Below are 27,831 nucleotides of genomic sequence, written 5' to 3'. Positions count from 1 at the left end.
ATATCAGCTGATAATTATAAGCTAGTATAATACCCTGAAAATTAATATTCTGCAGGTCATTATGAAGAAAATTGTATTTTATATTGTGTTTTGAGATGGTATATCCCGACCGTAGAAAACGAATGAATGGTAGAATGGAAATCTAAATTGAGTAATATAAATTACAAAAAAAATAGTTATTCTTTTTGAATTCTTCAATTTAGTATTTGAATTCAATAAGTTATTAAACTTTGTGCGTCGGTATCTAGACATAAATGATTGCCAAGACAATAATAAAAATGTAATATGTTGACGGTTTGGTCACATGATATGTGTGACTTTTCTCAGCGCTAAACATGATGGACCAATCACAGCCGGCTGTGGTGGTTCCGATGAGATTTCTGCTGTCCGAGCCGCCAAGCGCCCCCTGCAGGAGTATTTCTATGATGTCATTAGAGAAGTGCCACTGAATATTTTGTGAGCACGCAGTTTGGTGTCATGGCGTCCTCCTGTTCTCAAGCTCTCAGGCATCATGTGTTTAAGAGAAGCAGAATATTGCGCATTCATCTGCAGAAGTCATGGCCAAACAGGTCAGATAAATGCACAAAGACCGGCTTATTTGGCCCGTTTTATCATATAACATTTGTTTAATGTATGTAAAGAAGCGTTTGGTTGTCTGTAGGTCATTTGAAGGGGCTGTGTGTGTCTGCTCGAGTGTTATCAGCCGCTCATTATGCGATTATTTGATTTCAGGAGTTTTGCTCTGAATTCTGCAGAAGATCAACAACCGGCCGTTTCATCTCCAGGTCTGATAATGATGTCTGTTTAATAGGAATTATTATATGCTTTCTTAAATTAAGATGCTCTCTCTCTCTCTCATATATATGTATATATATGTGTGTGTGTGTGTGTTTATAATTATTATAATTTTATTATTATTATTATTGTTGTTATTTATTTATTCGTTTTTTCAGAGGAAATAGTCATCCCAAAGAAGAAAACATGGTATGTACTGGTCAGATCTGAACTGAAGAATCTAAAATTATGAATTTCATATTTTTTTAAAATAATGTATTCATTAACAATTTTTTTTTACTGTTATCAGGAGCAAAGAGGCTGTTTTACAGGCACTGGCATCCACTGTGAAAAGGGTATGTTCATCAGACCACTCGTAACAACCATATTAAAATACATTGTTATCAGATATCATTTAAGCTCAGTTGCTTGTTGTTTGTTCTAGGATCCTACAGCCTCAGATTACAGATTCCAGGATGATCCATACCTCACTCCAAAAACATCGTCAGAGTTTGTGAGTTTGGGCTATCAAACCAAGTCAGGTTTTCAGTTCAGACTATTAGAGAAGCGGTTACGATAGCTGCGGTTTCTGCAAACATACAACATACACTTTACATTAATAGAATGTTTATTTAAACATTAAAATGAATGAATGTGTATATACTGCAACTTTTCTAATGCTAGCTTCTTTTTCTCCCACACAGAAACTGTTTTCTTTGTCCCAGGAGTCCGGAAGAAATGCTGCCAAATATTTCATCAATACATACCCGAAATACTTCCAGAAGGACTACGCTCAGCCTCATATCCCTGTGAGTGTGCAGTACTTGTGTCTCATGGTTTGATTTGTCTACGAGTTCTCGTGCTCATGAGTGTTGCTTCTGTTGGAAGTGTCTGATGCCGGCCTCTCTCGAGGCTCAGATAGAGGAGGTGTCTGAAGCTGCGCTCGTAGAGAGAGTTCGGATGAGGAAAGTCAGAGCTGCTGTGGATCTGTTCGACCAGCTGCAGCAGGCCGGTAAGAACCAGCCAGATCTGCCCTTGCATGTCATATTACAGCAGATATTAGTCGAATCGGACTCTGCAGCTGATCGCTGTATTCTGGACAGGTACATCGGTGTCATTGGATGTGACCAATCAGTTGTTAGATCTGATTTGTTTGTATGGAGATCATGATCCCGCACAAGAGAACGTCCCAGAACAGAGGAGTGAGGAGACGGTAGGCCTGGTGCAATTCATCAGTGTATACATTTAAAACATGGATATCTGGACCAGTAATATTGCTTCATTTTAGAATAACCAATAAGACATGTATCATGTTGATTTATATGAGTTTTTTAACTCTATTTAACAACACTCTTTATGCACTGGTAAAACCGCAGGAGGATGTTCAGGATGAACCGCAGGCTAAGAAAGGAAGAGCAGCTAAAGCTAGTGATCTACTGAAGGCCAGCTGGAAGTGAGTGCTTTTCTCTCTCTTGTAAAACCTGAGTTTGGAAAAATTAAATTTTTTTTTTAAATGTTTAAGAAAAAATATTACAATTTATAATAACTATAAAAAAAAAATTAAATCCATGTTAAAAACTATATTTGCTGCTTAATATCTTTGTAAATACTGTTATTATCCAGCAAGGACGCATTCAATTAATCAAAAATGACATTTATAATGTTACAAAAGATTTGTTTCAAATGAATGCCATTCTTTTAAACTTTTTCATTAATCAAAATATCATGAATCAATGAAATAGGTTTTTCACAAAAACGCTGAGCAGCAAAAACTGTTTCCAACATTAAATTGGAATAATAATTGGAGTAATTGTAAATTCTCTCAAAAGCATAAAAAAAAGTCATAATTATTCTAAACGTTTTGCTGGTAGTTAATCTGCATAACATCACAAAGTCAAGCTAATAGACTGTCATATCATAAGCCGTCAGCTCGTCTCGTTTCTCCCCTTCAGAGAGAACAATAATGCAGAGAGGATCTTTGCGTTGCTGTCGGAGCCGGACACACATTCGTACAGCGCTGTGATACGAGGCATGGTGAAGGTAACGGATGAGGGGAACTCCTCATACATTTGATTTCTAGTTTGACCGCAGAAGATGACCGCACGTGTGTTTGGTTTCACAGTATGGAGCTCATTCTAAAGCGTTCAGCTCCTACACTGACCTGCTCAACAGCCGACTGAAAGGTTTGTGCTTTACAGTGTGACACATTTCAAGCGAAACGTTTCCCAAGCTGAGCTGAGATGCCTCGTTTCCTTCCTCTAGCCGATGTGCACACGTTCAATGCCCTGATCACAGCCGCCCCGGAAGTAAAAGAGAAATACAATGAAAAATGGGAGCTGATAGTGGTATGTGATTGAAACGTGGTTGTGACACTGCTGTTTCTGAAGTGAAGTAGTTTCTTCCTCAGTCTGCATGTGTTTTGTAGGATCTTTTGAAGCAGATGGCAGAGCAGAAGGTCAAGCCGAACCTCCTGACGCTGAACGCCGTCCTGAAGGCTTTGAGACGCTGTGGCACTGTGGGCCGATCGCAGGCCTTCCCCGTGATCAGTGAGATGAAGACTCTCTCCATCGGTCCGTTGAGCGATCATTACTTACAGGAAAGAAGTGGTTTATGAATGTTTTGGTTTATAATTGATTTTTATTTTCTTTGATTTCAGATCCCAGTCTGGCCTCTTACACTCACTTGCTCGCCATATTTTATAAACCAGGTCACAAAGGCTCTTTTTATTTATTTATATATATAAAAAAAATGCCAATTCTTAATTAAATGACCATGTTAAATGCGCGTACACATGCACAGAAACACACAGTCATGCATTTCCCATCATGCTTTGCTCTGCAGGTGCCCCAGTTCAGGGCCAAACGGACGTTCTACAGGAAGTGATGAACGAGGTGTCAGGAAAGAGCTTCACTCCACAGGACCCTGATGATGGTATCTGCATATCGTTACAGAGATCGGTTTATTAACTTACAACCTGACAAGTCCTAATGATTTTTGGCCTAAAAGAAAAATCGATCATTTTGACCCATACAATGTTTTTTTTTAGTATTGCTAAAAATATACCACAGCGCTTCAAGACTGGTTTTGTGCTCCAAAATCAGGATTTAGGATTGACACACCCATCATTTTTAAGATTTTCTCTTAAATCAGCGAGTTCTGAGCTCCTTTCAGCCTTAAGATGTTTTGTGAATATGAGCCCAGATCTGTATCCCGGAGTTAATTGACTTGATGCTATACTCCGATTAAAAAGTGTTTCTTTAGTTTTTTTGAGTAGTGTATTTGTGTTCAAGTGAGTGTGAAGATCACAAGCGTGTCACAAAAACAATTGATTAGCTCATGGGACACTGAAAGTAAAGTTTGGACACAACGTTTACACCTTTAGATTTTGAATACTTTTAAAATAAAGTCTGATTTCAGGGTACGTGTGTTCCTGAACATGATGAATGATGGGATATACTGTGCCTCAGAGAAGAGAGAGAAAAAAAACAACCTTTTAGCCTAACATTTAGAGATTTAGTGTGAGTTACGGAAACTGAGATTTGGCATGTTTCAGAGCGGAGACAGTTTTGTGCACCTAACTTCCTGTCTCTTCCAGAGTGCCAGGTGTGGGTATTGGGACAGGACACATGTATTGATGCCTTTTTGTAAAGGCATATCACATCTGCTTTGCTTTTGTTTTTCAGCACTGTTCTTCATTACTGCTATGAGAATTGTAAGTGCATTTAAACGCATCTTTTCCACAACACTGTTTCAAGGTAAATGTCATGTTGTGACCCTGTTGGCGTCTGTATCTACAGTGTCTTGACACTAAAGACATGGAGCAGGCGTACAGGGTCCACGAGCTGCTGGGGGTTGGAGAGAATTGGAGACTTCTGGGAAAAGATTTCCAACAGAACATTTACTAGTAAATATAAACCAGCAAAATAAGATCTTTTCCCATCAACGCTTTCTCTAATGTGACACTCAGCACAGGCCTGCTGCAACTAATCCAATGAACTGATTTGTTGACTCTGCATTGTGGCATTAAAAACTGTGATAAAAAAAAACACATTTTAATGGAGATAAAATGTGACCTGCAGTGGGGGGAAATATGTGCATGAGCCAAGCTGACCAAAGCATGGAAGCACTTAATATAAAGAACTTAAAAGATCATTAGAATTACATATGTGAATGGGAAAAAATAACCGTATATAAAAATTGTGTTGGTTGGGACCCTATAATAAAGCAAAAGCAGCATTAATACTGCAAAAATAATTAGCTTCTGCTTGTCTTTCAGTGCGCGGTTCTTCAGTCTGCTCTGTATGATGGAGAACATTGATGTGATGCTGAAGTGGTACAGAGATCTTGTTCCTTCAGTGAGTAACACCTGATCATAAGTGTGAATCATATTCATGTGAACGCACACAGAATGGTGAAGTGCATTGATGTGGTCTGGTGTGCAGGTGTACTACCCCAGTTCTAACGCCATGAGAGACCTGCTCCAAGCGCTGGACACAGACAACAGATTAGACCTCATCCCACAAATATGGAAAGGTGATTGACTGATTAAAAAAATAAAGAGATTTTTTATTGTTTTTTGTAAATGGGGTCAATTATAGTTTTTACAAAGAAAATCTCTATCGGCAGGTCACACATCAGAAAACCGCAATGTGTGCATCTATAATGTATAATTCTGACATCACATTTAGATGACTGTCTTAAAGTATTGTCTAATGTCCTTTTCCTCAGATATCAAACAGTTGGGGCATGCCAACAGGCAGAATCTAGTGGAAGAGTTGCTGACACTTATGGCAAGAGAGAAGCACAATCAGGAGGTATTACCTCTACCTCATCTACATCTACACTGGTTTATACTCATGCCTTCTACAAGTCTTCCTCCTTTGATTCATTTTCTTTTCAATCCTGTGCCTTGTCAGTGGATTCTAAAGCCAATTTCTTTATTCAGTTATCCAATTTTCACACATTAATCTTGTGTGTGTTTGTGTGTGTGTGCATCAGTGTCAGTCTATAGAAATAGTGCTGGTTTGTAATGCACATGCGCCACAGCAATATGGCTGCCCACTGTTCCGGGTGTGTGTGTGTGTGTGTGTGTGTGTGTGTGTTCACTTGAATGGGTGAAATGCAGAGCACAAATTCGGAGTATGGGTCACCAAACTTGACCACTTTCACTATATATTTTCTGGACAGGTGCAGGAGTCGTTTGCTGAGTGTGCACTGGACATCAAGAAAATATACGACACTGGTGACCGGGGCAAGATTTTGCTGAACTGGACGGCTGGTTCTCTCAGTGACCTCATCTCTGTGTTACTGGCAGCTCATAGGACACGGGACGCTTGGTACAATCCTTAATGCATGTCTGAAATATGATCCAGATCGAATCCGGTTAAAGCACCTCACAGATTTCCTTTCTCTTCTCTTCATTCAGGGAAATGCTCAAACTCTTCAAAACACACAACAGAGTTCCCAGGTACGATCAGGGGTCTCAGAAACTTTGACAAGCGATTTTACGTGGCTTTTTAGAGCTTAACAATCAAGCATACTCTAGTTAGAAGAATATCTAGACTGTAGAAATTAACTTTTTTTAGGATTTAAAGTTTTTAAAAACCCAGATGCACTTTATTGCACCAAAGAAGCTAAATTAAATGATATTTCATGCCTTAATAGTCTGATGTGTTGTTCTGTCAGTGAGGAGCTGTTGAACAAGTTCTTGGTGTGTGTAAAGGAGGGTGGGGAAGTGAATCAGGCGGTGGAGCTGGTGCAGATCTCCGCTGGCTTCTGTTTGCCCGGGACCCCGAAACTCATCCAGAGGGTCCTGCAGGAGTTTGAGCTCACAGAGCAGCAGAGGTAAAAGTTGCTCTTTAGGCAACCCTAGAGATTTTAGTCGAATGAAACCATTCTAATCTGGTCCTCTGTGGTCTTGTTTCATCTTGCAGGAACATGTTGTCTGATCTGGAGATTCAATCGTTTAAGAGCGATTAAATCTCGGGTTGAGGGGCGTTCTGCAGCGTGGATGGATCATAGCAGCTAAATATCTGGAGAAATCTCAGTGTGTTAATGTTCAATGTCATTAATAATCGTGTACTTGTCTTCATTCAATTGGAAAGTAAAAGTACTGTAAGAAAAGAAAGATTTCTCCCATTTCCTTGTGGATTATTCTGGACTGGTTCTTCAGGACAGTTTCACCATTTCTGCCGTTGTCTACAAAATTACAACTGTTGCTATTAAAGCATTTAGTGAGACTCGGTCGGAGTTGTTTGGTGCTTTTCAAACTCATATTTCACATTACAAAAACAACATTCTTCTACCATAGACACATTGATAAGTTACAGAACATGTTTTCTGTTTCTGATGCAGAAAAGCTAATTGGATTGTCGTAATGTTCTACACAGTGCTTATACTGCATCCTCAATAAATCCCTTTTATTGATTAGTATTTAGTAACCCTTTTATTTTATAAATCCCAATAAAATTTCATTATTTCTACTCTGGTGACCTATACTTAAAATAAAAACTATTCGTTTTTATTTAAGTTAAAAGGTCAAATTAGACCCATGCTGTTATTAGTGTTCTTCTTAAATGTAATACTTATTGTACGCAATGGGGTTTAATCATTTCCATGAATTTGATGCACATTTATGACATTTCTTATTTCATATGAATTTGCATTTTAACTTAAACTCCATAGTTTAAGTGAAATCATATTTACATTCATAGAGTTGGTATTATGATATATCATCTTACCCCTTTTAATATTTTGCACTGTAACAACTAAATTAGCAAATGTTTTATTTTATATTCTAGAAGAACACCTTGCCTGATGCATCATCATCGTTGTGCACATGCTTAACATGTATCTAAATATGTTACAATGTCAAAGAAAAATCACATCATTCTTAAGAAAAGCGTCTTCCACCACTCATTGATGCTTCTGCACAATCTGACTTTGCTGCAGCCTGGAATTGAACTACTGGTTTCATCTGGTCAGAGGAGAACTGGCCCCCCAACTGAGCCTGGTTTCTCCCAAGGTTTTTTTCTCCATTCTGTCACCGATGGAGTTTCGGTTCCTTGCCGCTGTCGCCTCTGGCTTGCTTAGTTGGGGACACTTCATCTACAGCGATATCGTTGACTTGATTGCAAATAAATGCACAGACACTATTTAACTGAACAGAGATGACAACTGAATCCAATGATGAACTGCCTTTAACTATCATTTTTGCATTATTGACACTGTTTTCCTAATGAATGTTGTTCAGTTGCTTTGACGCAATGTATTTTGTTTAAAGCGCTATATAAATAAAGGTGACTTTGACTTTGACTCAAGCCTACCGACATGGATTAGAAACATTAGGGCCTAAATGGCTTAGCCCCTGGGTATAAACATATTTCAGCAAGCTTTAATCCATATCATGCTCTTCAAGGTCACAAAACTCTTGAATTTTGGTGGTTTCTAGGATAGCAAAGTTCGATTTCAAAGAGTGTTTTCACTTTGGCACCTAAAATCTTTAAAAATAGCCATCTGGAATAGTTTTAATTAAATAAATGACATTAACTGCATGATTTATCTTATCTTAGAACTGTATTTTTTTGTCATTCAGGCATTACTTTGATTACTCTTAATTGTAACTTGGAAACATGCATTTTTTTACGATTGAAAATGCAATAAATGTGAAATTAATATTTCCATGAGTTTTAAATCTTGAAGTTGTTTTTGTGCTCATTACAGTCTGTTGTTGCAGCAGTCGAACAATATGACAGTAACACACACAGACCACCTACAGCTCTTTTATATTAACTGCTTAATTTACATTGCAAACAAAACTGAATATTAAGTTCTCCATTTGATTGGTCTTTCTGCAGCTTCCAGCCATAATGGCACACAACGATGAACCTTGATGTTGATTGTGTTGAAATTATGCAGCCAAGTGATGATATATCAGATCATTATTTAGTTCTGTGCAAACTTCATATAGCCAAAATTGTAAATTCTACTTCTTGTTACAAGTATGGAAGAACCATCACTTCTACCACAAAAGACTGCTTTTTAAGTTATCTTCCTGATGTATCCAAATTCCTTAGCATATCCAAAACCTCAGAACAACTTGATGATGTAACAGAAACTATGGACTCTCTCTTTTCTAGCACTTTAAATAAAGTTGCTCCTTTACGCTTAAGGAAGGTTAAGGAAAACAGTTTGACACCATGGTATAATGAGCATACTCGCACCCTAAAGAGAGCAGCCCGAAAAATGGAGCGCTGCTGGAGTAAAACAAAACTAGAGGTATTTCGTATTGCTTGGCGGGAAAGTAACCTATCCTACAGAAAAGCATTAAAAACTGCTAGATCTGATTACTTTTCTTCTCTTTTAGAAGAAAACACATAACTCCAGGTATTTATTCAATACAGTGGCTAAATTAACGAAAAATAAAGCCTCAACAAGTGTTGACATTTCCCAACACCACAGCAGTAATGACTTTATGAACTACTTTACTTCTAAAATCGATACTATTAGAGATACAATTGCAACCATTCAGCCGTCAGCTACAGTATCATATCACACAGTGCACTATAGACCCCCTAAAGGAACAGTTCCACTCATTCTCTACTATAGGAGAGGAAGAATTGTATAAACTTGTTAAATCATCTAAACCAACAACATGTATGTTAGACCCTATACCATCTAAGCTCCTAAAAGAGGTGCTTCCAGAAGTCATAGATCCTCTTCTGACTATTATTAATCCCTCATTGTCATTAGGATATGTCCCCAAAATCTTCAAACTGGCTGTTATTAAGCCTCTCATCAAAAAACCACAACTTGACCCCAAAGAACTAGTTAATTATAGACCAATCTCGAATCTCCCTTTTCTGTCCAAGATACTAGAAAAGGTGGTATCCTCACAATTATATTCCTTCTTAGAGAAAAATGGTGTATGTGAGGATTTCCAGTCAGGATTTAGACCGTATCATAGTACTGAGACTGCTCTCCTTAGTTACACATGATCTGCTCTTATCATCTGATCGTGGGTTTATCTCTCTATTAGTTTTATTGGATCTTAGTGCTGCGTTTGACACAATTGACCACAACATTCTTTTGCATAGACTTGAACACTTTGTTGGCATCAGTGAAAGTGCATTAGCATGGTTTAAATCGTACTTATATGACCGCCATCAATTCGTAGCATTGAATGTATCATATGTATCAAATGATGTATCATATCGATCACTAGTGCAGTATGGAGTACCTCAAGGCTCAGTACTAGGGCCGCTACTCTTCACGCTTTATATGTTACCCTTGGGAGATATCATCAGGAAACATGGTGTAAGCTTTCACTGTTATGCTGATGATACTCAGCTCTATATTTCTTCGCGCCCGCTGAAACACACCAATTTGAAAAACTAATGGAACGCATAGTCGATATAAAAAACTGGATGACGAGTAATTTCTTACTGCTAAATTCTGAAAAAACAGAGGTGTTAATTATAGGACCTAAAAACTCTGCTTGTAATAACCTAGAACACTGTCTAAGACTTGATGGTTGCTCTGTCAATTCTTCGTCATCAGTTAGGAACATAGGTGTGCTATTTGATCGCAATCTTTCCTTAGAAAGCCACGTTTCTAGCATTTGTAAAAACTGCATTTTTCCATCTCAAAAATATATCTAAATTACGGCCTATGCTCTCAATGTCAAATGCAGAAATGTTAATCCATGCATTTATGACCTCAAAGTAAGATTATTGTAATGCTTTATTGGGTGGTTGTTCTGCACGCTTAGTAAACAAACTACAGCTAGTCCAAAATGCAGCAGCAAGAGTTCTTACTAGAACCAGGAAGTATGACCATATTAGCCCGGTCCTGTCAACACTGCACTGGCTCCCTATCAAACATCGTATAGATTTTAAAATATTGCTTATTACTTATAAAGCCCTGAATGGTTTTGCACCTCAGTATTTGAATGAGCTCCTTTTACATTATAATCCTCTTCGTCCGCTACGTTCTCAAAACTCAGGCAATTTGATAATACCTAGAATATCAAAATCAACTGCGGGCGGCAGATCCTTTTCCTATTTGGCGCCTAAACTCTGGAATAACCTACCTAACATTGTTCGGGAGGCAGACACACTCTTGCAGTTTAAATCTAGATTAAAGACTCATCTCTTTAACCTGGCTTACACATAACATACTAATATGCTTTTATTATCCAAATCCGTTAAAGGATTTTTATGCTGCATTAATTAGTAAACCGGAACCGGAAACACTTCCCATAACACCCTATGTACTTGCTACATCATTAGAAGAATGGCATCTACGCTAATATTTGTCTGTTTCTCTCTTATTCCGAGGTCACCGTGGCCACCAGATCCAGTCTGTATCCAGATCAGAGGGTCACTGCAGTCACCCGGATCCAGTACGTATCCAGACCAGATGCTGGATCAGCACCTAGAAAGGACCTCTACATCCCTGAAAGACAGCGGAGACCAGGACAACTAGAGGCCCAGATACAGATCCCCTGTAAAGACCTTGTCTCAGAGGACCACCAGGACAAGACCACAGGAAACAGATGATTCTTCTGCACAATTTGACTTTGCTGCAGCCTGGAATTGAACTACTGGTTTCGTCTGGTCAGAGGAGAACTGGCCCCCCAACTGAGCCTGGTTTCTCCCAAGGTTTTTTTTCTCCATTCTGTCACCGATGGAGTTTCGGTTCCTTGCCGCTGTCGCCTCTGGCTTGCTTAGTTGGGGACACTTCATCTACAGCGATATCGTTGACTTGATTGCAAATAAATGCACAGACACTATTTAAACTGAACAGAGATGACATCACTGAATTCAATGATGAACTGCCTTTAACTGTCATTTTGCATTATTGACACTGTTTTCCTAATGAATGTTGTTCAGTTGCTTTGACGCAATGTATTTTGTTTAAAGCGCTATATAAATAAAGGTGATTTGACCGCACTTGTATATGATGTATTTGTAAAATGTGTAACATCTGCTTATCAGTGCATTACAGGTTTGCTGTTAGATCCAATATAGCATGTGCGGATCCATCATTCAATAACAGCACCTTTATTCAAAGTCAAAGGGACCAAATGTGCCACTCAAACTGTTATGAACCTGGGTCCAAATCCCAAAAAAATAAATTTAATTTAAAATAAAAATGAACCCCTACTAAACCGGATGCAACCCATTTTTACGACAATGCAGTCATGCAAATAACTGAAATACCATTACTGTCAACAACCATGATTTATTGATCCTCAATACTGAATGAGGAGATTTATTATTCTCAACATATTGGGTTAATAGCAACCAGTAAATATAACTGAAGCATAACATGTGAATCCTGAAACGGTGAACAGGTTTAGCATCACACTCCAGACCTGCTAAATACATATTAAAGCCTAAGCAGTGAGGTGTGTGCCATATACACCGAGGAGTGCCACTGCCAAGTGTTTCCCGCTTACTAACTACTAGTCGTTCTGAATGGAAGGCCACTTAAGAATTGTTTTAAGGGCAAACACTTCCTGCAAAAGTGCTTTGGGCAGATAAGAAAAACTAATTTTTGGCTAGCACACAACCTATTTATAAATTAAACACAGGAGCACAAGGTTCCGGTAATAGCGGGCAAGTAACACTCCTCGTAATTTACATAATCTTGACAGAGTGGGTGTGGCTAAGGGACCTGAGTTGTGCCCAACCCTACTGCATTAGCATACGCTGATAGCAGGTTAATCACCTGCTTTGTTTCTAAGGTGAGTCGGGCCTCTTTAAGCCAGTCCTGTGCCACACGCTGTGACTCGCCACGTAGTTGGTTAACAAACTTAGCGGCTAGTTCCAGGTCGCCGCGCTCAATGCTGTAAGTAGCATAGGCTAGCAGCCTGAACGTGTCGAGATCTTCAGGTGCTAGTTTAGAAGGAGGAGCTACTTGCTCCCTTTCAAACAAGAGGATGGACTGCAGGAAGGACAGGAAGTACTGGTACAGGCTGTTGCGCGTCTCGTCGATAAGCGCCACACGTCGTGCGAGGCGGCGGATGTCGTAGAAACGCGCGCGAAGGGACGCTTCGCTGTAGATACCTCGGCTCAGAGACTCTTCAGGAAGAGCGGTGGCCAACGCCTGAGCGAACTCGTTTTCTGCACAGTTCTCTTTGATGGCTTGCACAGCGCCCTCTAGAGGCTCGGTGGGGGATTCTGGTCCTGCAGACTTGAGCGTGTAGTTCAGAGCCTCTACAGACAGCCACAGCTGGTGAGCCTTACGGGCCTCCTCCTCGGCAATCACATGACCTGGAGACAAGGCAAACATTTAATATTAAACAATCAATCAAAGTCAAACTGAGGATTCAAGAATGCCTCTATTGAAAGTGACACCATACGAATCTGGAATAGAAATCATTACATATTTAAAGTATATGGGTTTTTCGTCTTAACACTGTACAACTAAATGGTTTGAATGAAGATTTCAAAATTTATGTCTATTTTTTCTTTAATGCATTCTGTTTTTTGTTGTGCTATTTTCCATATGTCGGCCAGTTTTACTATGATGGACTGTATGGAGACTGAGATTGTTTGTATATTTTTTTTCTGTATCTCCTCTGGATATATTTATAAATTGCCGATGAAGTAAATGGTCTGTCAATGATTCATTAATTGAACTGATTCGATAGATTATATTTTGAATTAAATTAGATTAATGTGACGATATGTGAGGAACTAAATAGAAAAATTAATTGTTTCAATAGTACAGGTGCATCTCAAGAAATTATAATATCATGGAAAAGTTCTTTAATTTTGGTAATGTAATAAAAAAAAGCTAACTTTCTTATATTCTAGATTCATTGCACACAAAAAAAAAAAAATAGTTTTTGTTTTCATTCTGATGGTTATGACTTACAGTTGACTTATGACTTAGAAAAATTTAAAATTCAGTATCTCAAAAAAATTGAATATTTTCTCAAATATCAATAAAAAAAAATTTTACAAAACAGAAATGTTCAACATCTCCAAAGCAGATTTAATTATGCACTGAATACCTGGTTGGGGCTCTTTTTGTAATAATGACTGCTTCAATGCGGCGTGGCATGGAGGTGATCAGCTAATTTTTGGAGATACTGAATTTTTTATTTTCTTTAGCTGTACGTCATAACCATCAGAATTTTAAAAAAAAATCTTGAAATATTTCAGTTTGTGTACAGTGAATCTAGAATAAGAAAGATATTACCTTATTATATTCTAGAAAAATAAAGACCTTTTTCATGATATAAAAATTTTTTGAGATGCACCTGTATGTGAACACTGAGGAAGGTCCTGCGTGACTGAAACCTCTGCTGATTTTAATATGCACTGAGCACTTTTTTGCACTTTTTTTATAAGAATAAAAGAAGATTTCTAGTAGGGCTGCACGATAGAATTAGAGTAAATTATATTTTATGTTTGTAACTTTAGGATATGCTTTGAATTGTTAACATATTAACTAACATGAACTTACCACGAGCAATACTTTTGTTACTTTATTTATTAATCTTTGTTTTTAATATTAATCTTAGTTTATAAAAACACAGCTGTTCATTGTTTGGTAATGTTACTTCACAGTGCACTATGTTAACAAATACTGTAAAACCTTTGATTTCAACAATGAAGGCTATAGCCTAAATGTTGAAATTAGCAATGTTGTAGAAGTGCAGTTCAGTAATAGTAAATGTTAAATAATGTAGTTAAATAGTTTAATAAATAGAACATTATTGTAAAGTGTTACAGATTTTTTTTATACACCAATTCAGACGTCTGGTGAGTTCAGTGTTGGACAGGTCAGTTGTTTAAACCATTCATTAAATTTAATCAGTTCAAAGGAATCATTAGTTCGCGAATCAGACGTGTATGGCACGCCTTGTGTAATTATCTCTGCAGTTTTTTTAGTTAATTAGTTTTTTTTGTTCTACACCATTGTGTCAATTGATTTTGATTAATATGTGCAAGTGAGAGAGAGCAAGACAGCGCTCGTGTTGTTTGAAGACGGTGAAGGTGAGCTGGTGGCCGGGGCGCTCTCTCTCTCTCTCTCTCTCTCTCTCGCGCTCTCTCTCTCTCTGTCTCTGTCTCGCGCTCTTTCTCTCTGCTCGTTCTTATATGCGCCCTGTTAAACTGACAGGACTTAAAAACACATGCAAATGATAAACTTTCACTCTGTGATGGTTAAACTGCAATTAATCCACGAATCACATTCGTCAAGGGCCGGGGAGCAGCTGGCCTGTACGGTTAATGAATAACGGATCAACTAAGATAGCCTACATCGTACATCCTGCGATGTGGCTATCGTGGATTTGTACATCGCGATATCGATGCTTAAACGACACATCGTGCAGCCCTATTTGCTAATATCTCAGCATGTAATACTTTTATTGGGTACATAGCAAACAAATTTCAAGAAATTAGATTGATGGATTCTATTATTGACTTGAAGACGTATTACATGTGAATGGAACCAACCGCAAGATCCTCGTTTTTTCATTTCTGCTGAATGTGGTAATACTATTGGCAGAGTTTAAATGGTTTGAGACTTACTGTCTATGGCCTCTTCGATGCCCTTTAGACGGGCGTAAGCTGCGTTCATGTCCAAAGTGAAGGTGTCCAGCTGTTCTTGAGTCAGTCTGTGGTAATGAGTTTCTTGCTCCATCATCTTACTGTTCAGAATCTAAAAGAAAGAATTTAATCCATTTAGACAGACTTTTTTTCAATTTTGACTACTTGAGTAGAAACAGACAGCACCAGTGTTAAGAGTAATACTGATGCACCAAAATTAATTCAAACCAAAACTGAAAATACATTTTAATAATGAATTAATCAAATGTATTTCACAATCATGCACTCAAATAAAAATCTTGAGTTGTATATAAACTACATTGAATAATATAATATTTTTTTCTACTCCAATTCGTGGTTGAAAAACATATATTTAAATGCTGGCTTTAACTAAAACTTCTTTCCATGACAGCTTTATTGCATACAAAGACTATTAATGAAGTTAACAGTTTAAGAAAAAAAAACGAATAATATGTAAAATAGTAGTGCATATATTTAGTAAAATGCGGAGAAGCGCTAACTAAATGTTACATTTTCTGTTAATGAGCTCTCCGAAACCAAAAATGTATTTCCGTTTGCAGAATTTTGGTGCATCACTTTTAATTAGTTTCAGCACCAAACTGGTCAGTCAAACAGGTAACACCATCTCTTTTTTAACAAGTCCTTTAACTGGTCAATTCTATCCCAAATTCTGTAGTGGTTAGTGCATGTAAAGAGGCAGTGTTGGTACCTCCTGGGCCTCCTCGCGCAGCTCCATCTCCTGGACCTTCAGCACGTCCCGCAGGTGATCTGTGTGTGCAGCGGCCTGACGACGCAGCTGTGTCCTCATCTCAGCCTCCATCACCTCACGCACCTCCTGAACCTGACACACACACACACACACACACACACACACAGAGAAAGCTCTCAGCATCACAGCGCAGTGTGCAATGAACTTAAGAAATATATTTTTATATTTTTTAGGATTACATTCATAATTATGAGAAAGATAACAGTGATATTCTATTTAAACCTACAATCATACTGAATCTAAAAAATCTGATTTTAACCCTAACCCCAACCAAACTCAGACCAGACTTTCAGACCGTTTTATCTCTGGTTGCTGTATCTTTTCTAACGGATTGGTATTATGGTTTTTCTAAATCTCAAGTGAGCAGACCTTCTTCTCCTGCTCGAGTCTCATGTCCTCTCGTCTGTGCTCCAAGGCAGAAGCCACGGCTCTCTCCAGCGCTCTCTGATCCTCCAGCTTCTGCTGCTCCAGAGCCGCCTCGATGTGGATCTGCTCCCTCACTCTCTGCTCGGCCAGCTCACGGTTCAGCTGGTCGATGCGCCGGTGTGCGTGAGCGATCAGAGAGTTCAGATCATCTGCGCTCAGCTGTCCCGCTGAGAGAGAGCACGGAGCAGAATGACAGGAGAGACATCACTGTGATGCACGGAATGACTGCAGCAGCTTATTAGTATTTTAATATGCTAAGATTAAAAAATGACTAGTAGGTGCCTTAATCATTTGGTCTCGAGGAAGCCTTGCATAATTAGGTTGCTCTGCATTTTAAGCCTGACATACTGTTTTTACATTTTTTAAACATTTGTAAATTTGTGTGCTAGAAGTGTGTTTATGCTATTTTTGGCATCCTCAATTAAAATTATTATCACTTGCTTTAATATAACATATGCATTAATATATATATCAATGTCCACATTTTTGTTAGTAATTATGATTTAGTTCCTTTTTACAGAAATCTAAACATTTGAAAATATGTGTGATTATTGCATTTGATTATTATTGTAAGAGGTTTATGAATGATGCCATTTCACTAATCAATCCTTTTGCTAACCCTCCCTACAGGGGTTAATTAACAAGTACATTTTCACTAATTGTCTTTCTCCATTTACTGAGAAACATCAGCTCTCTGTGCTCAATAAATGTTTTAACCATGTTAAAAAATAAATTACTTTGTCACACATTAATTATTCATGTGCATTAACAGATTTTACATCTGATAAAGACTCAAGGGAGGAAAAAACCTAGTCAAAATACATGAGATCAATGACAAACGAGTGAGTGGGGTCTTACAGAGCCCCTTCCAGTTGGCCTGGATCTCAGGTGTGATGTTGGCCAGCTCCTGCTGGAACTGAGCTTTGGCTTCATTCACCAGCTCACTGTACTGAGACACGATCTTCGCCTCTGTCTGCGCCGTCTGCACCTGCAGAAGAGACAGACAACACCCAGGTGTGACTTACAGACTCCAGATGGGACACTGTGATATGTCACCAGAGTCTCTGGGAGTATAAAGCTAAACAGATTACAGGCTCAGTTCTCATGTATATGTACTGGGTTCCTCCAAAGCACATTAACATAGTCAGATTAAGATACTTACCTTGGTTACTACTTTATCCAGATCCACAATCATGCTGTGCAAGTTCTCCTCAGCGGCCAGGATTTGGGGTCTCGCTGTGTCAATCTTGGATTGTTTTGCACTGTTGATCACGCCACGCAAATGTTCAAGCTCTCCTCTAAATACACACAAAACAAAAATCCACAAAACAGTATGATTAAGCACCTCTCTGTGTAGGGCTGAGCATTATGACAGAATATCCATTCAACAGTAGAAATGGACCGTTAATATAAACAAAACAAAAAATAAAAAAAATAGTTAGGGGTCAGTTAGATCAGTGGTTCCCAAACTTTTCCATTCCACGACCCACCTAGACAAGTGTAATATATTTCACGACCCACCAAAATATTAAAAAAAAAAAAAAAACAACGAGTGAAATTACTTTAAACCTAATCTTACTTAAAATTTTTATGACAGAAATTAAGTATTTAAGAAAAATAACCATTTTATTTTAGAGTACAACTGAAAATTTCACTACAAATTTACAAGTTTTAATTTTTGTTTACTGGCGTTAAAATATGTAGTGTCCATAAAAACGTGAAGCAGGCTCACTCCAGTGAAGTGTGATCTGCGCTGCTGTGTTTTGTTGCATTCATGATCCTTCCGTGTGTGTCGGCGAGAACGGAGCACAATCCAACACTTTTTTAGAAAAGCATAAGAAGCAAAGCAGAACTATCTAAAACAGTTTGGAGATTAAAATAATTGTGAAATAGGTAAAAAAAGACCGATTGAACCTTTTAATGACATTGCTCTGAGACCTTCAAAACACGCAACGCACACGGACTTAATTGCAATTTGAAAATCACACTAAGGATATTGCAGTTCATTATTAATGTTGGTGGGCTATATCGTTGTGATGAGTGGGTTCCCAGTTCCCGCCTCCTTCTTCCTGTGATTGTGAAGATTTTAATGTTTTACACTGGTGCCGAAGCCAGGGAGGAAGGAGGGGCGCGCTGCCGAAGATCCTTCGCCGCTGGGGTGAATCCGCAGTGCCATCGAGCAGGGCGAAGGAGTCTGCCGCCGAGGGTGCTCGATGTGGTGGGCTGGAGTGAGTTGCCGGGGGGGGGGGGGCGAACTCACTCCAGCCCACCGCCTCGATGACTCCTTCGTGGAAAGAGGTGGGAACCGGCGGACAATCAAACAAAGTTTTAATAACCAAATAAACACAAAACAGCGCGACAGCCCCTCTCGGATGACTGCCGTGCACAAATAAAAAACAAACACAAAATAAAACCCAGGCCTGGTCCTCTCTCGTCCTTCACTGTCATCGCTCCTCTTTTGTATCTTTCCGATCTCCTCCGTGGTTCTTGAGACCGGTGAGTGTTGCTCATTTCCCAATCACTCCACCGGCCTAGCTCTGTTCCCATGGCACTAGGCCCCGCCCCACTCGTCACATTCGTGCAGCCCTAGACTGAACTGTGTTAGTGTCTGTGTGTCATTGAAACGCAAAATTAGCTGCAGCCAAGTGACTTTGTGCGACCCACCTTGTTCCATTCCGTGACCCACGAGTGGGTCGCGACCCACAGTTTGAAAACCCCTGAGTTAGATTTTTGTAGAAATTAAATTCATACTTTTATTAATCAAGCATGCATTAAATGGACCAAAGGAGACAGTAAAGATATTTATAATGTTACAAAAGATTTTTTTTATCTGAAATTATTGCTCTTAATTCTAATCTTCTGTTTACAAGGAATTGTGAAAAAAAAAATCATGATTTGCACAAAAATACATAGCAATAAAAAAAAAAATTCAAAACTGATATTAATAAGAATATTTCTTAGGCAATTCAGCATTTTAAAATGACTTCAGGAGGATCATCTGACACTGAAGATTGAAGTATTGATGCAAAAAAGATGCACAGAAATAAATTACATTTTAAAATATATTCAAATAGCAAATATTTCAAATAGTTATTTGAAATTGTAATAATGTTTCACAATATATCACTATTCATACTGTGCTTTGATCAAATAAATGCAGCATCGGTGAGCATGAGAGGCTTCTTTCAATCTTACAGACCCCAAACTTGCCTAATTGACACTGGTTGAAAGTGTGATTTAAGATCTGTCAGAAGGAGGTCTCACTTGGCTTTGAGCAGGGCTTCTTCAGCCTCTTCCATGGCTCTGGTGCGGTCACTCAGAGCCTCATTCAGTGCTGTCCACTGAGAGGACTTCTCATCTGGAGGAGTCTGAACACAAACACATGACAGTGTCACAAGCAGCAGACATTATTTAAATACTAAATTCCTCCATTAAGATATAAACTGCACCTTTTAGGAGTTTTTTTATTTTTTATGTTAAAAACATATAGTTAAGCAACATCACACAAGTGCCTTTTGTCTGAATATCAGCACGATGGTAAATCCAATATTCAATGTATACAATGTTCAATAAACAATAAATTAATTATATAAACGGACCATTTTAGACACAAAATTATATTTTTTTTTACTGTTTTTGCTCGGATTCACCAACTAAATAGTTCCAAACAGAGCAGAATAGTTGTGTTTCTCAGCAACACCAGAGTGGTGTTTTTTAGGGCTGTCAAAAAGGCTGAAAAACTAAATTCAAATTTAGTGCTTAAATATAAAATATTTTAAATATTATATCCGATGCATTATATTTAAAATGCATTATTTCAGTTAGAGTAAAGAAAATCTTCGTTTTCTCATGAGGCCACAAGAGGGCACACTGAGAAAAAGATAACATGACTTTCCATAATGTTTGAAATATTGTTTATAAACCAATTTTAATAAATTAAGTTGCTTAACTAAAAGCAAAACAGCATCATGTATGTATTCATAGTTTAATACAAAGGGCTGAAAACCAATCACACAGAGTACATTTTTCATTTAATGTAACACGAGTTGCAGTGGGAAGGGGGAAAAAACCCACCATTAGTCTCGAGATACGTTTTATCAAAGTTGAACTTGCCTTTATTTTACATGGCTTTGTAAACATGCAGATCTTTTGTGCAAAAGGTGATAGATGTCCCTTTAGAAAAAGCACAAAATATGTGTAATCTCCGCATTGATGTTCTACTTTCCCGCAGTATTTGTAATTATCAATGAAGCAGCACCACATCTAGTGGCTTCAACTGGATAAGCTAACAAAAACACTCAAATGCAATGACTCTTTTACATGTCATCACATCTCGTGCACCGCTGAGAAGGCTGCTTCCTTAACACACACCTAAAATTCGAATGTAACGTTTTGCTTTCAAATGTGGATTTTTATTTAAAATGTTATGAATATTCTAAAAATTCTAAAATATTATAAAAAAATGTTCTTTGACAGCCTTAGTGTTTTTTCTTTGAATTAATCGGTTGAATGAATTTTTGAAGATCGGTCCGGGTGAATTGAATGCTTTAAACTTTAAACTCGTGATCTCAAATCATGCTGCACTTTATGCATATTCATATTCATGTCATTTTCACTGTGTGCTGTATGTAAAATGAGTGTTACTCTGGCTTTATTTGACAAATATGATTCGCCGTGCACACAAACTTCCCGGAAACCAAGAGTGCCCTGTTGATTACAGTGTTTAGTCCCTTTTTAATTATATTTTAATTAAATATTTATTTGTATAAAGTTTGTTTATTTTACACATTTATTTTTTAATCCATTGTCAAATGATTTCAAATGTCTTAAATATTAATTAAAATGTAAAAAGTTATTATAAAAAATTATATCGGCCCCCTGCTTTCCAAGATATCGTCAGTCAAAAAAACGAAATATTGGTCGACCACTAGTGTTAAAGAGTAACTAAACCCTAAACCAACTTTTTTTAGTTAATGATCTATAAGAATGGGGCTTTATTAGTGCTGTTCATTGATTCGAGTAACTTTTTCAACATTTGAGTATAAAGTGTTTTAATTCTACAATATATGGTGTAAAAACGTCTGAGTGCTGCCCTCTTCAGGTTGGACGGTGGCTACTGCAGTAGATTTTTCCTATTGGATGTTGCGGTGGCAGGTGATGTAAGCAGTTTCCAGCTCACCACGCCCCTTGGTACGAGCTACCACGCCCTTGGCAGTATAAAACCATCAAAATCACTGTAGTGAGTCAGGAGCTGGAATTGCGAGTATTGGTAACGACCAGGTAAGAACTATTATAGCATCTATTTAGCATAGCAATTATATAGTTATTTAGATCTTCAAGTTAGCGTAGATTTATCTGTATTTAGTACAGTGGTCAGGATGGTACAGAGGTGTGTTGCTGGTTGCGACAGCACTGCTGAACTGTATAGTTTACCAGCAGACTTTAAAATTAAGCGCCAGTGGTTGCATGCACTTGGCCTGGAAGACCGCAAGTTCCCGCCTTGAGCTTGAGTGTGCAAACTGCGTTTTACACGGGATTGCTTCTCCAACGCAATGGAGGTGGAAATGGGCTTCTCCACACAGCTCGCGCTGAAAAGTGACGCGATGCGGGAGTTAAGACAGCAGTTTGAGCCAGCGGCTCGAATTGATATGAACAGACACCTCGACACCCTCCACTTCAGGTAAAAGTGGGGGAGAAAAGTCCTCTACTTCAAATGATCGCTCTGTTGCAAAGCTACTTGCGTCATTACAGTCACTCTCCATTTTAGCGTCTCTGACAGCAGCTGTCAATCAATCCGTCACTGCGAGTCTCATGTTCACGCCGCTCTCGCTCAGCCCCGCCCTCGGTTCGTCCCCTCTATCTCCGCTGTGATCTGCCCACTTTTCAGCATTTTTCAAATATTGTCAGTGGGTGGAGTCAGGCTCTGAGCAGGGGTTTAGTTACACTAAGTATCGTAAGGAATTAAATTATGTTCAACAGAGTGTAACTTTAATTATGGCTAAGTAATCATGAGAGGCGGCGCCTCTTTTTTACTTGAGCACCTGCCCTCCAAAATGTCAGAGGTCACCGTGCCAATGCTAGAGCATTATTGGTTGTTTCTGGTGCTAAGGTGTTTTAGCACAAGGCTACAGCAGTGTACCCCAAACCTGCATATTTTGGGTGTCTCTCTTATCTAATACACCTGATTTACCTGATCAGCAGAATAAGGGTTCAAATCATTGTGTGTGTGTGTGTGTGTGTTTACCTCTGAGTCCATGGCTTCTTTGAGTCTGTTTGTATGTGTAGCGATGGCTGTCAGTGCGGCCTCCTGGGCTCCAATGGCCTGCAGGGTGGTCTTAGCAGAGCTGCCCAGACTTTCCTCCAGTCCCACAGTCAGAGCTGAGACACACACAAACACTCACAGTATATACAAATACATGTCTTCATGCACTAAAAATGAGACAGGCACTTACTGGGGAAAAGAGCAAGAGCCTAATACAGATAATACAGATAAGTGGTTCTGTATTAACTGGTTCATGTGCAGATTGTGTGGTCACCCACCTGCTAAAGCATCCTGCTCAGCTTTATCCTGCTGAGCCAGTCGAGCTGACACTTCCTCCGCTGGCCTCTCCTTCAGCACAGGCTCAAGATGACCCTTACTCTCTTCACCTACAAACACACAGAGAGAGCTATTCCAGTGCCATGGGAAATAAGTTTGCCGTCTGAACCAAAATAAACACTGGGTGATGTGAAACGATATGCCTTTGTAGTGCACGGTCTTCACTGGTTGCATGTACAACGTAAACATCATCGTCTGTGAACAAATGACCAGGTCTTTTTTTTTGTGTGAATCCATAAAAAAAAAGACATTAAACTTAGTGGTCAATTATCTAAATCAGTTTTGAAAAGCCAAACTGATTCATAACCTGATATATTTGTTCTTTTTTTAGATGATGGGTTCTCATGAGACTAGCAATCCAGCATATTTGGCACAGATCATTACAAATGAGGATACGCTTTTGTTAGTAACTGGAAGAGTAAAGAACTCAACAAACACACAATGAACAGAACAGGTTAGCGAGGGTCACATGAGAAAACTGTGCAGAAGGATGGACAGAGAACCGGAGGGAGTGAAGTTTGAGAGCATGCAGAGAGGAAGAGACACGGATGCCATCTGCACAACAACTGAAGTGATGAAGACAAACAGGCTCTGGATCAGTTGTTAGAAGCAGAAGATTGTGTGAATGATCCAGTGCTGACCTGCCGCCTTGTGGACAGGTGGGCTGTCGTCACTTGTACCCGGAGCGGGCACAGACGGCACGTCGCTGATAGCCGAAATAATATGAGCTGCCTCTGCTGAGGCTTCTGCAACAACAGTAGGACTCCATCAGAAATACAGATCACAGATCAGCCTTGGTGCATCAGTGATCAAGAGTGACACAACTTACAGTAAGTTGACTAGTACTGCCTGTGATCATTTGAATATAAAGGTTCAGGACATCAATAGACATTCAGCTGATTGTTGTCTATCTGCTTCAACTGTAAAATGATGCATTCGGTGTCTGAGTATTCATACTTCCCTACTATAACGTAAGTGAAAAACGAACCAGCTGGTATATGAACTGAGCAGTATGTCTGAATTAACAGCAAGTAAAAAGCACCCCGATGACCTACTACTTTCGGCGAGATCATTTACCATCCCATCGGGCCACAGTAGAGGAGTCATGAATGGCAGTGTATCAATGCAACTGACGCTTGTATGTCAGATGACAATGATAACATGGCAGACGTACTAAAGGAAGTCCAGATTTCATTCATATTACACACATTCAAACTATACTGATATACGTATTTTTTAAGAGTCACATTGTTTATTCCTTTTTAAATGTAGTAAATACAGTATGTGACTTGTGAGGAAGCTCCAGTTTTTCTTTGGTTTCACTGACTGTAATATCAGGACAAAGACTGATTCACAACAAGAGCAAATATTTATGTGATTAAGACTTATGACAGACAGATGGGCCAGACTGATAGTTCATTATTTTTAAATACTCAGTAGTGGCTGATAACCACAACCAGTCAGATGCTTCAAACATCACTACACTACTGTGTACACTAAGTGTAGCTGTCGCACATCTGAAATGCATGTGAAGACGTGTGTGAGTCTCACTCACCCTCGAGTGTCTGTGGGGTCGGTGCTTCCTCTACAGCAGCTGGAGCTCCCACAGGTGCTGGATCGGACTTCTTGGCTTTAGCTTTAGGCTGCTTGGACTCCTTAGATGCTTCTGACAGTGAAGAGATTTGCAGGGGTTCGATCTTTACCTATAAAAACAGAACAGAAGTACAACAGAAGCACAGACAGCTGCATAGATGAATCTGGTCTAAGAATCAAAGACAGACGAAGCAGAAGTGAAAGTGATGGTAACTCTTACTGGTTTCTTCTGTAAAGGGACGAGTGGAGGAGGGGGCGGCCCAAGCACCATCTCAAACAGCTGATCGGAGTACGGAACGCTCTTCTCTAAATTTGCCCGAAACTTCGGGTCCCATTTGGCATAAAGGATTGTACCACCAAGACCACCACCAACCGTTAAAAGACTAGCCGCCACTATTTTCCCAGCAGCAGATCTGCAGAACAAAAATATCAAATGCAGTCGAGTGTGATTTGACAGGGTTTTCTTTCTTCCACACACACCAGACCAAGGTCAAACTAACATTCATTTAAAGATGTCTAATGCATTATGTGGTAAAACAAAATAATGCAAAAACACTCAACTTTTTAAAGCAAATGAGCAATATCATTGTAAGCTGGTGTGTTTAGGGGTTAAATTCAGAGTTTGATGTCGTACCCAGAGTCTCCAGCCGTGGTGTATCTGCGGCAGTGCTGCAGCGCATGGGCCTTCACTCTCCCACACACACACTGCTGCAGAGACACAAACAAATCATCATCATCATCATTTCACATGCACTACTGCAATATATACTGTATCATAAACTACAGTATTAGAAATTATACTTTCTTTTTACACTGGCCACAACCACAGTTTCACATCAATTAATACTAAACAGCCATTCATTTCAGCTGTAAATGCAGTTCAGTTTCCAATGTTGCTCTTTTTGTGACTTTAAAAACCAAACAAAAAATTGTGGATTCTCCAAACATGTTTATCATCACTGTAGATCAAGCATCCAGTTAAACACATTAAACAACAATTAATGAATGAATGAATGGACGGCTAACCCCAAACATTAGTTTGTTTCTTCAGTGCCTAGAATAAGATGGTTTAAATTTTGGCAGCTGTTATACACAGCATTGATAATTCATTAGACTCATTTGCATGACAGCACCACAGTAGACATGAAGGCAGTGTTTGTGAGGAAACTCTGAACTTTACTCCAGCAAGGTCACGTCCTTCCATTGGGGAAAAAAAACAATAAACAGTTCACTGTGTGAACAGGGTGTAAGTTATATCGTTGATTAAATGTTTTACGTGAACACGATTTCAGAAAAGTACTATTAAATATAAATTATGTTGAATACATTAAAATGAAAGATTTTCAGACAGCTGTTAGCCAGGTTAGACATCCGGGTGACAGAAAATATGAATCATACACAGCCCGCCCATATTTACGCTGGAGTACATGCTGGATTTTTATTAGTGGAGAGAGGCGTCACTCTCTTAAATCTGAAATTTCATTGGTTCGAAGAATCTGCCAATCACACTGTGACCGCCTCTTTCGACCAAACGTTACGTCGTTGACGTAGAGCCGCGTTCTGTCCTAGCGTACCTCTTAAACTGCAAATAACAAATCTGAACAAATGAAACTATCAACTCATTAAGACGCTTTTGCTCACATAATCACCGGTTAATTAAACAAACACTACTGAGCCTATTATAATCAGTAATTTTACGATAAACGTCGGGCCTCTCTCTGGGTCACTGAATGACCGCTCTAACGTTAGCAGAATAAACTCACCCGCGCTGCTGCACGAGCCCCTTTCCAACCGACGCGCAACATGCTTGCCTCTTCTGATTCTGGATGTTGGATTTAAGACTACAAATACGCCACCGGTTTCAGCAAAACATTATAAAAGTGATCAACCTCGATAGCAATTTTGCCCCAGCACACTGTAGATTATCTCCAACGCCGGCGCAACGCAGTGAAAGCAAGAGCAACGCACGCACAGTGGGCACGCCCAACGTGACACATACGTCATACGTTCGTAGAAAGAAATATTCCGTTTTAAAATTATTTCTTTCACTGACATGGTGCTTGTACACTCTTATGCAATGATCTATTTTCTCTTATTAATCATTATTTAGCTCAAATTATAGAAAGCATGTGTCATTCGTTGAGACAAAGCTTCTGAGGTACATACTGTAGTTACAGTTTGTTATTAATGTAAAATTCAACTGTGTAAATGATTTTTATCATTTTATTTTTATCTCATTGTACATATAATTTTTTTTATGACAGTGGGAAATGTTAAGGCAAATATCACGTAAGAACGCTTTTACCCCAAACCCCCCAAAAATCAAAAGTCACAATATATTTTGCATATCTGCACTATGTGCAAATTATGCAAAATATGGCATTACTGTAATATAAAAAAATATATGTGACCTGGACAACAAAACCAGTCATAAGGTTTAATTCTTTTAAATTGAGATTTATACATCATCTGAAATCTGAATAAATAAGCTTCATATTGATATTTGGTTTGTTAGGAGGACAATATTTGGCAGAGATACAAATATTTGAAAATCAGGAATCTGAGGGTGTAAAAAAATCTAAATATTGAGAAAATCGGCTTTTTTGTTGTTCAAATGCAGTCCTTAGCAATGCATATGATTACTAATAATAAAATACGTTTTGATATATTTATGGTAGGAAATGTACAAAATATCTTAATGGAACATGATCTTCACTTAATATCTTAATATGATTTTTGGCATAAAATAAGAATTTATAATATTGTGCCACACAATGTATTGTTGGCTATTGCTACAAATATACCTGTGCTACTAATGACTGGTTTTAGGCTCTAGGGTAATATATCAATAGAAAAAGTAAAATCACCTTAGCAAACTTAATTATTACCTGTAGTATGTACTATTATATTTCTATATATATATTTGATATAGTCAATTATTGTAAGAGACATACGGTGAAAGTGCAAGGAAGACTCATGCATCTTTAATATGACTTCAGCTGTGTTGATTATGTGTGTGCTAACTCTGGTTTACTTACCATCTTAGTTTAAAATGTTAGTGATGGGATAAATCAGAGAGGATC

At 38.6% G+C, this 27,831-nt stretch overlaps 2 protein-coding genes across 3 annotated transcripts; one reads left to right on the top strand and one right to left on the bottom strand.

Annotated features, from left to right (window-relative positions):
• Nucleotides 1-419: 419 nt before the first annotated feature.
• Nucleotides 420-7,025, top strand: ptcd3 (pentatricopeptide repeat domain 3). The gene is made up of 24 exons (XM_059516490.1): nt 420-569; nt 733-785; nt 954-984; nt 1,085-1,130; nt 1,220-1,288; nt 1,479-1,583; nt 1,663-1,786; nt 1,878-1,987; nt 2,151-2,227; nt 2,727-2,814; nt 2,897-2,957; nt 3,037-3,119; nt 3,200-3,344; nt 3,431-3,481; nt 3,616-3,705; nt 4,458-4,486; nt 4,572-4,678; nt 5,051-5,129; nt 5,217-5,307; nt 5,503-5,588; nt 5,962-6,110; nt 6,200-6,241; nt 6,460-6,618; nt 6,708-7,025. Exons 1-24 carry the CDS (start codon nt 478-480, stop codon nt 6,751-6,753), a joined length of 2,013 nt encoding a protein of 670 aa, XP_059372473.1. The 5' UTR covers nt 420-477; the 3' UTR covers nt 6,754-7,025.
• Nucleotides 7,026-11,998: 4,973 nt separating this feature from the next.
• LOC132109982 (MICOS complex subunit MIC60-like) lies at nt 11,999-26,712 on the bottom strand. Of its 2 annotated transcripts, XM_059516488.1 has the most exons (15): nt 26,624-26,664; nt 26,512-26,592; nt 25,383-25,456; nt 24,969-25,161; nt 24,711-24,858; nt 23,797-23,901; nt 23,098-23,205; nt 22,802-22,935; nt 19,822-19,925; nt 17,720-17,855; nt 17,416-17,545; nt 16,501-16,724; nt 16,072-16,203; nt 15,324-15,453; nt 11,999-13,052 (listed from the first exon to the last, which is right to left on the bottom strand). In XM_059516488.1, exons 2-15 carry the CDS (start codon nt 26,551-26,553, stop codon nt 12,445-12,447), a joined length of 2,268 nt encoding a protein of 755 aa, XP_059372471.1. In that variant the 5' UTR covers nt 26,554-26,592; nt 26,624-26,664; the 3' UTR covers nt 11,999-12,444. The 2 variants fall into 2 exon arrangements, with proteins under 2 accessions (XP_059372471.1, XP_059372472.1); XM_059516489.1 differs by lacking the exon at nt 23,797-23,901 and having other exon boundaries at nt 26,512-26,712.
• Nucleotides 26,713-27,831: the final 1,119 nt, after the last annotated feature.

The sequence above is a fragment of the Carassius carassius genome, chromosome 29 (assembly GCF_963082965.1).
Source record: "Carassius carassius chromosome 29, fCarCar2.1, whole genome shotgun sequence".
Taxonomy (NCBI): Eukaryota; Metazoa; Chordata; class Actinopteri; order Cypriniformes; family Cyprinidae; genus Carassius; species Carassius carassius.
This window is presented reverse-complemented; position numbering and strand designations above follow the sequence as displayed.

Bases quoted from the DNA above. Each gene is read 5' to 3' on its own strand.
- ptcd3 (XM_059516490.1), top strand. From the start codon at position 478: ATGGCGTCCTCCTGTTCTCAAGCTCTCAGGCATCATGTGTTTAAGAGA. The intron at 786-953 runs GTCTGATAATGA...TCGTTTTTTCAG, and splicing joins ACCGGCCGTTTCATCTCCAG to AGGAAATAGTCATCCCAAAG. The intron at 5,130-5,216 runs GTGAGTAACACC...TCTGGTGTGCAG, and splicing joins ACAGAGATCTTGTTCCTTCA to GTGTACTACCCCAGTTCTAA.
- LOC132109982 (XM_059516488.1), bottom strand. From the start codon at position 26,553: ATGTTGCGCGTCGGTTGGAAAGGGGCTCGTGCAGCAGCGCGG. The intron at 23,206-23,796 runs GTCAGCACTGGA...GTGTGTTTGTAG, and splicing joins ACCTGTCCACAAGGCGGCAG to GTGAAGAGAGTAAGGGTCAT. The intron at 16,725-17,415 runs GTAAGACCCCAC...GCTCTCTCTCAG, and splicing joins GGCCAACTGGAAGGGGCTCT to CGGGACAGCTGAGCGCAGAT.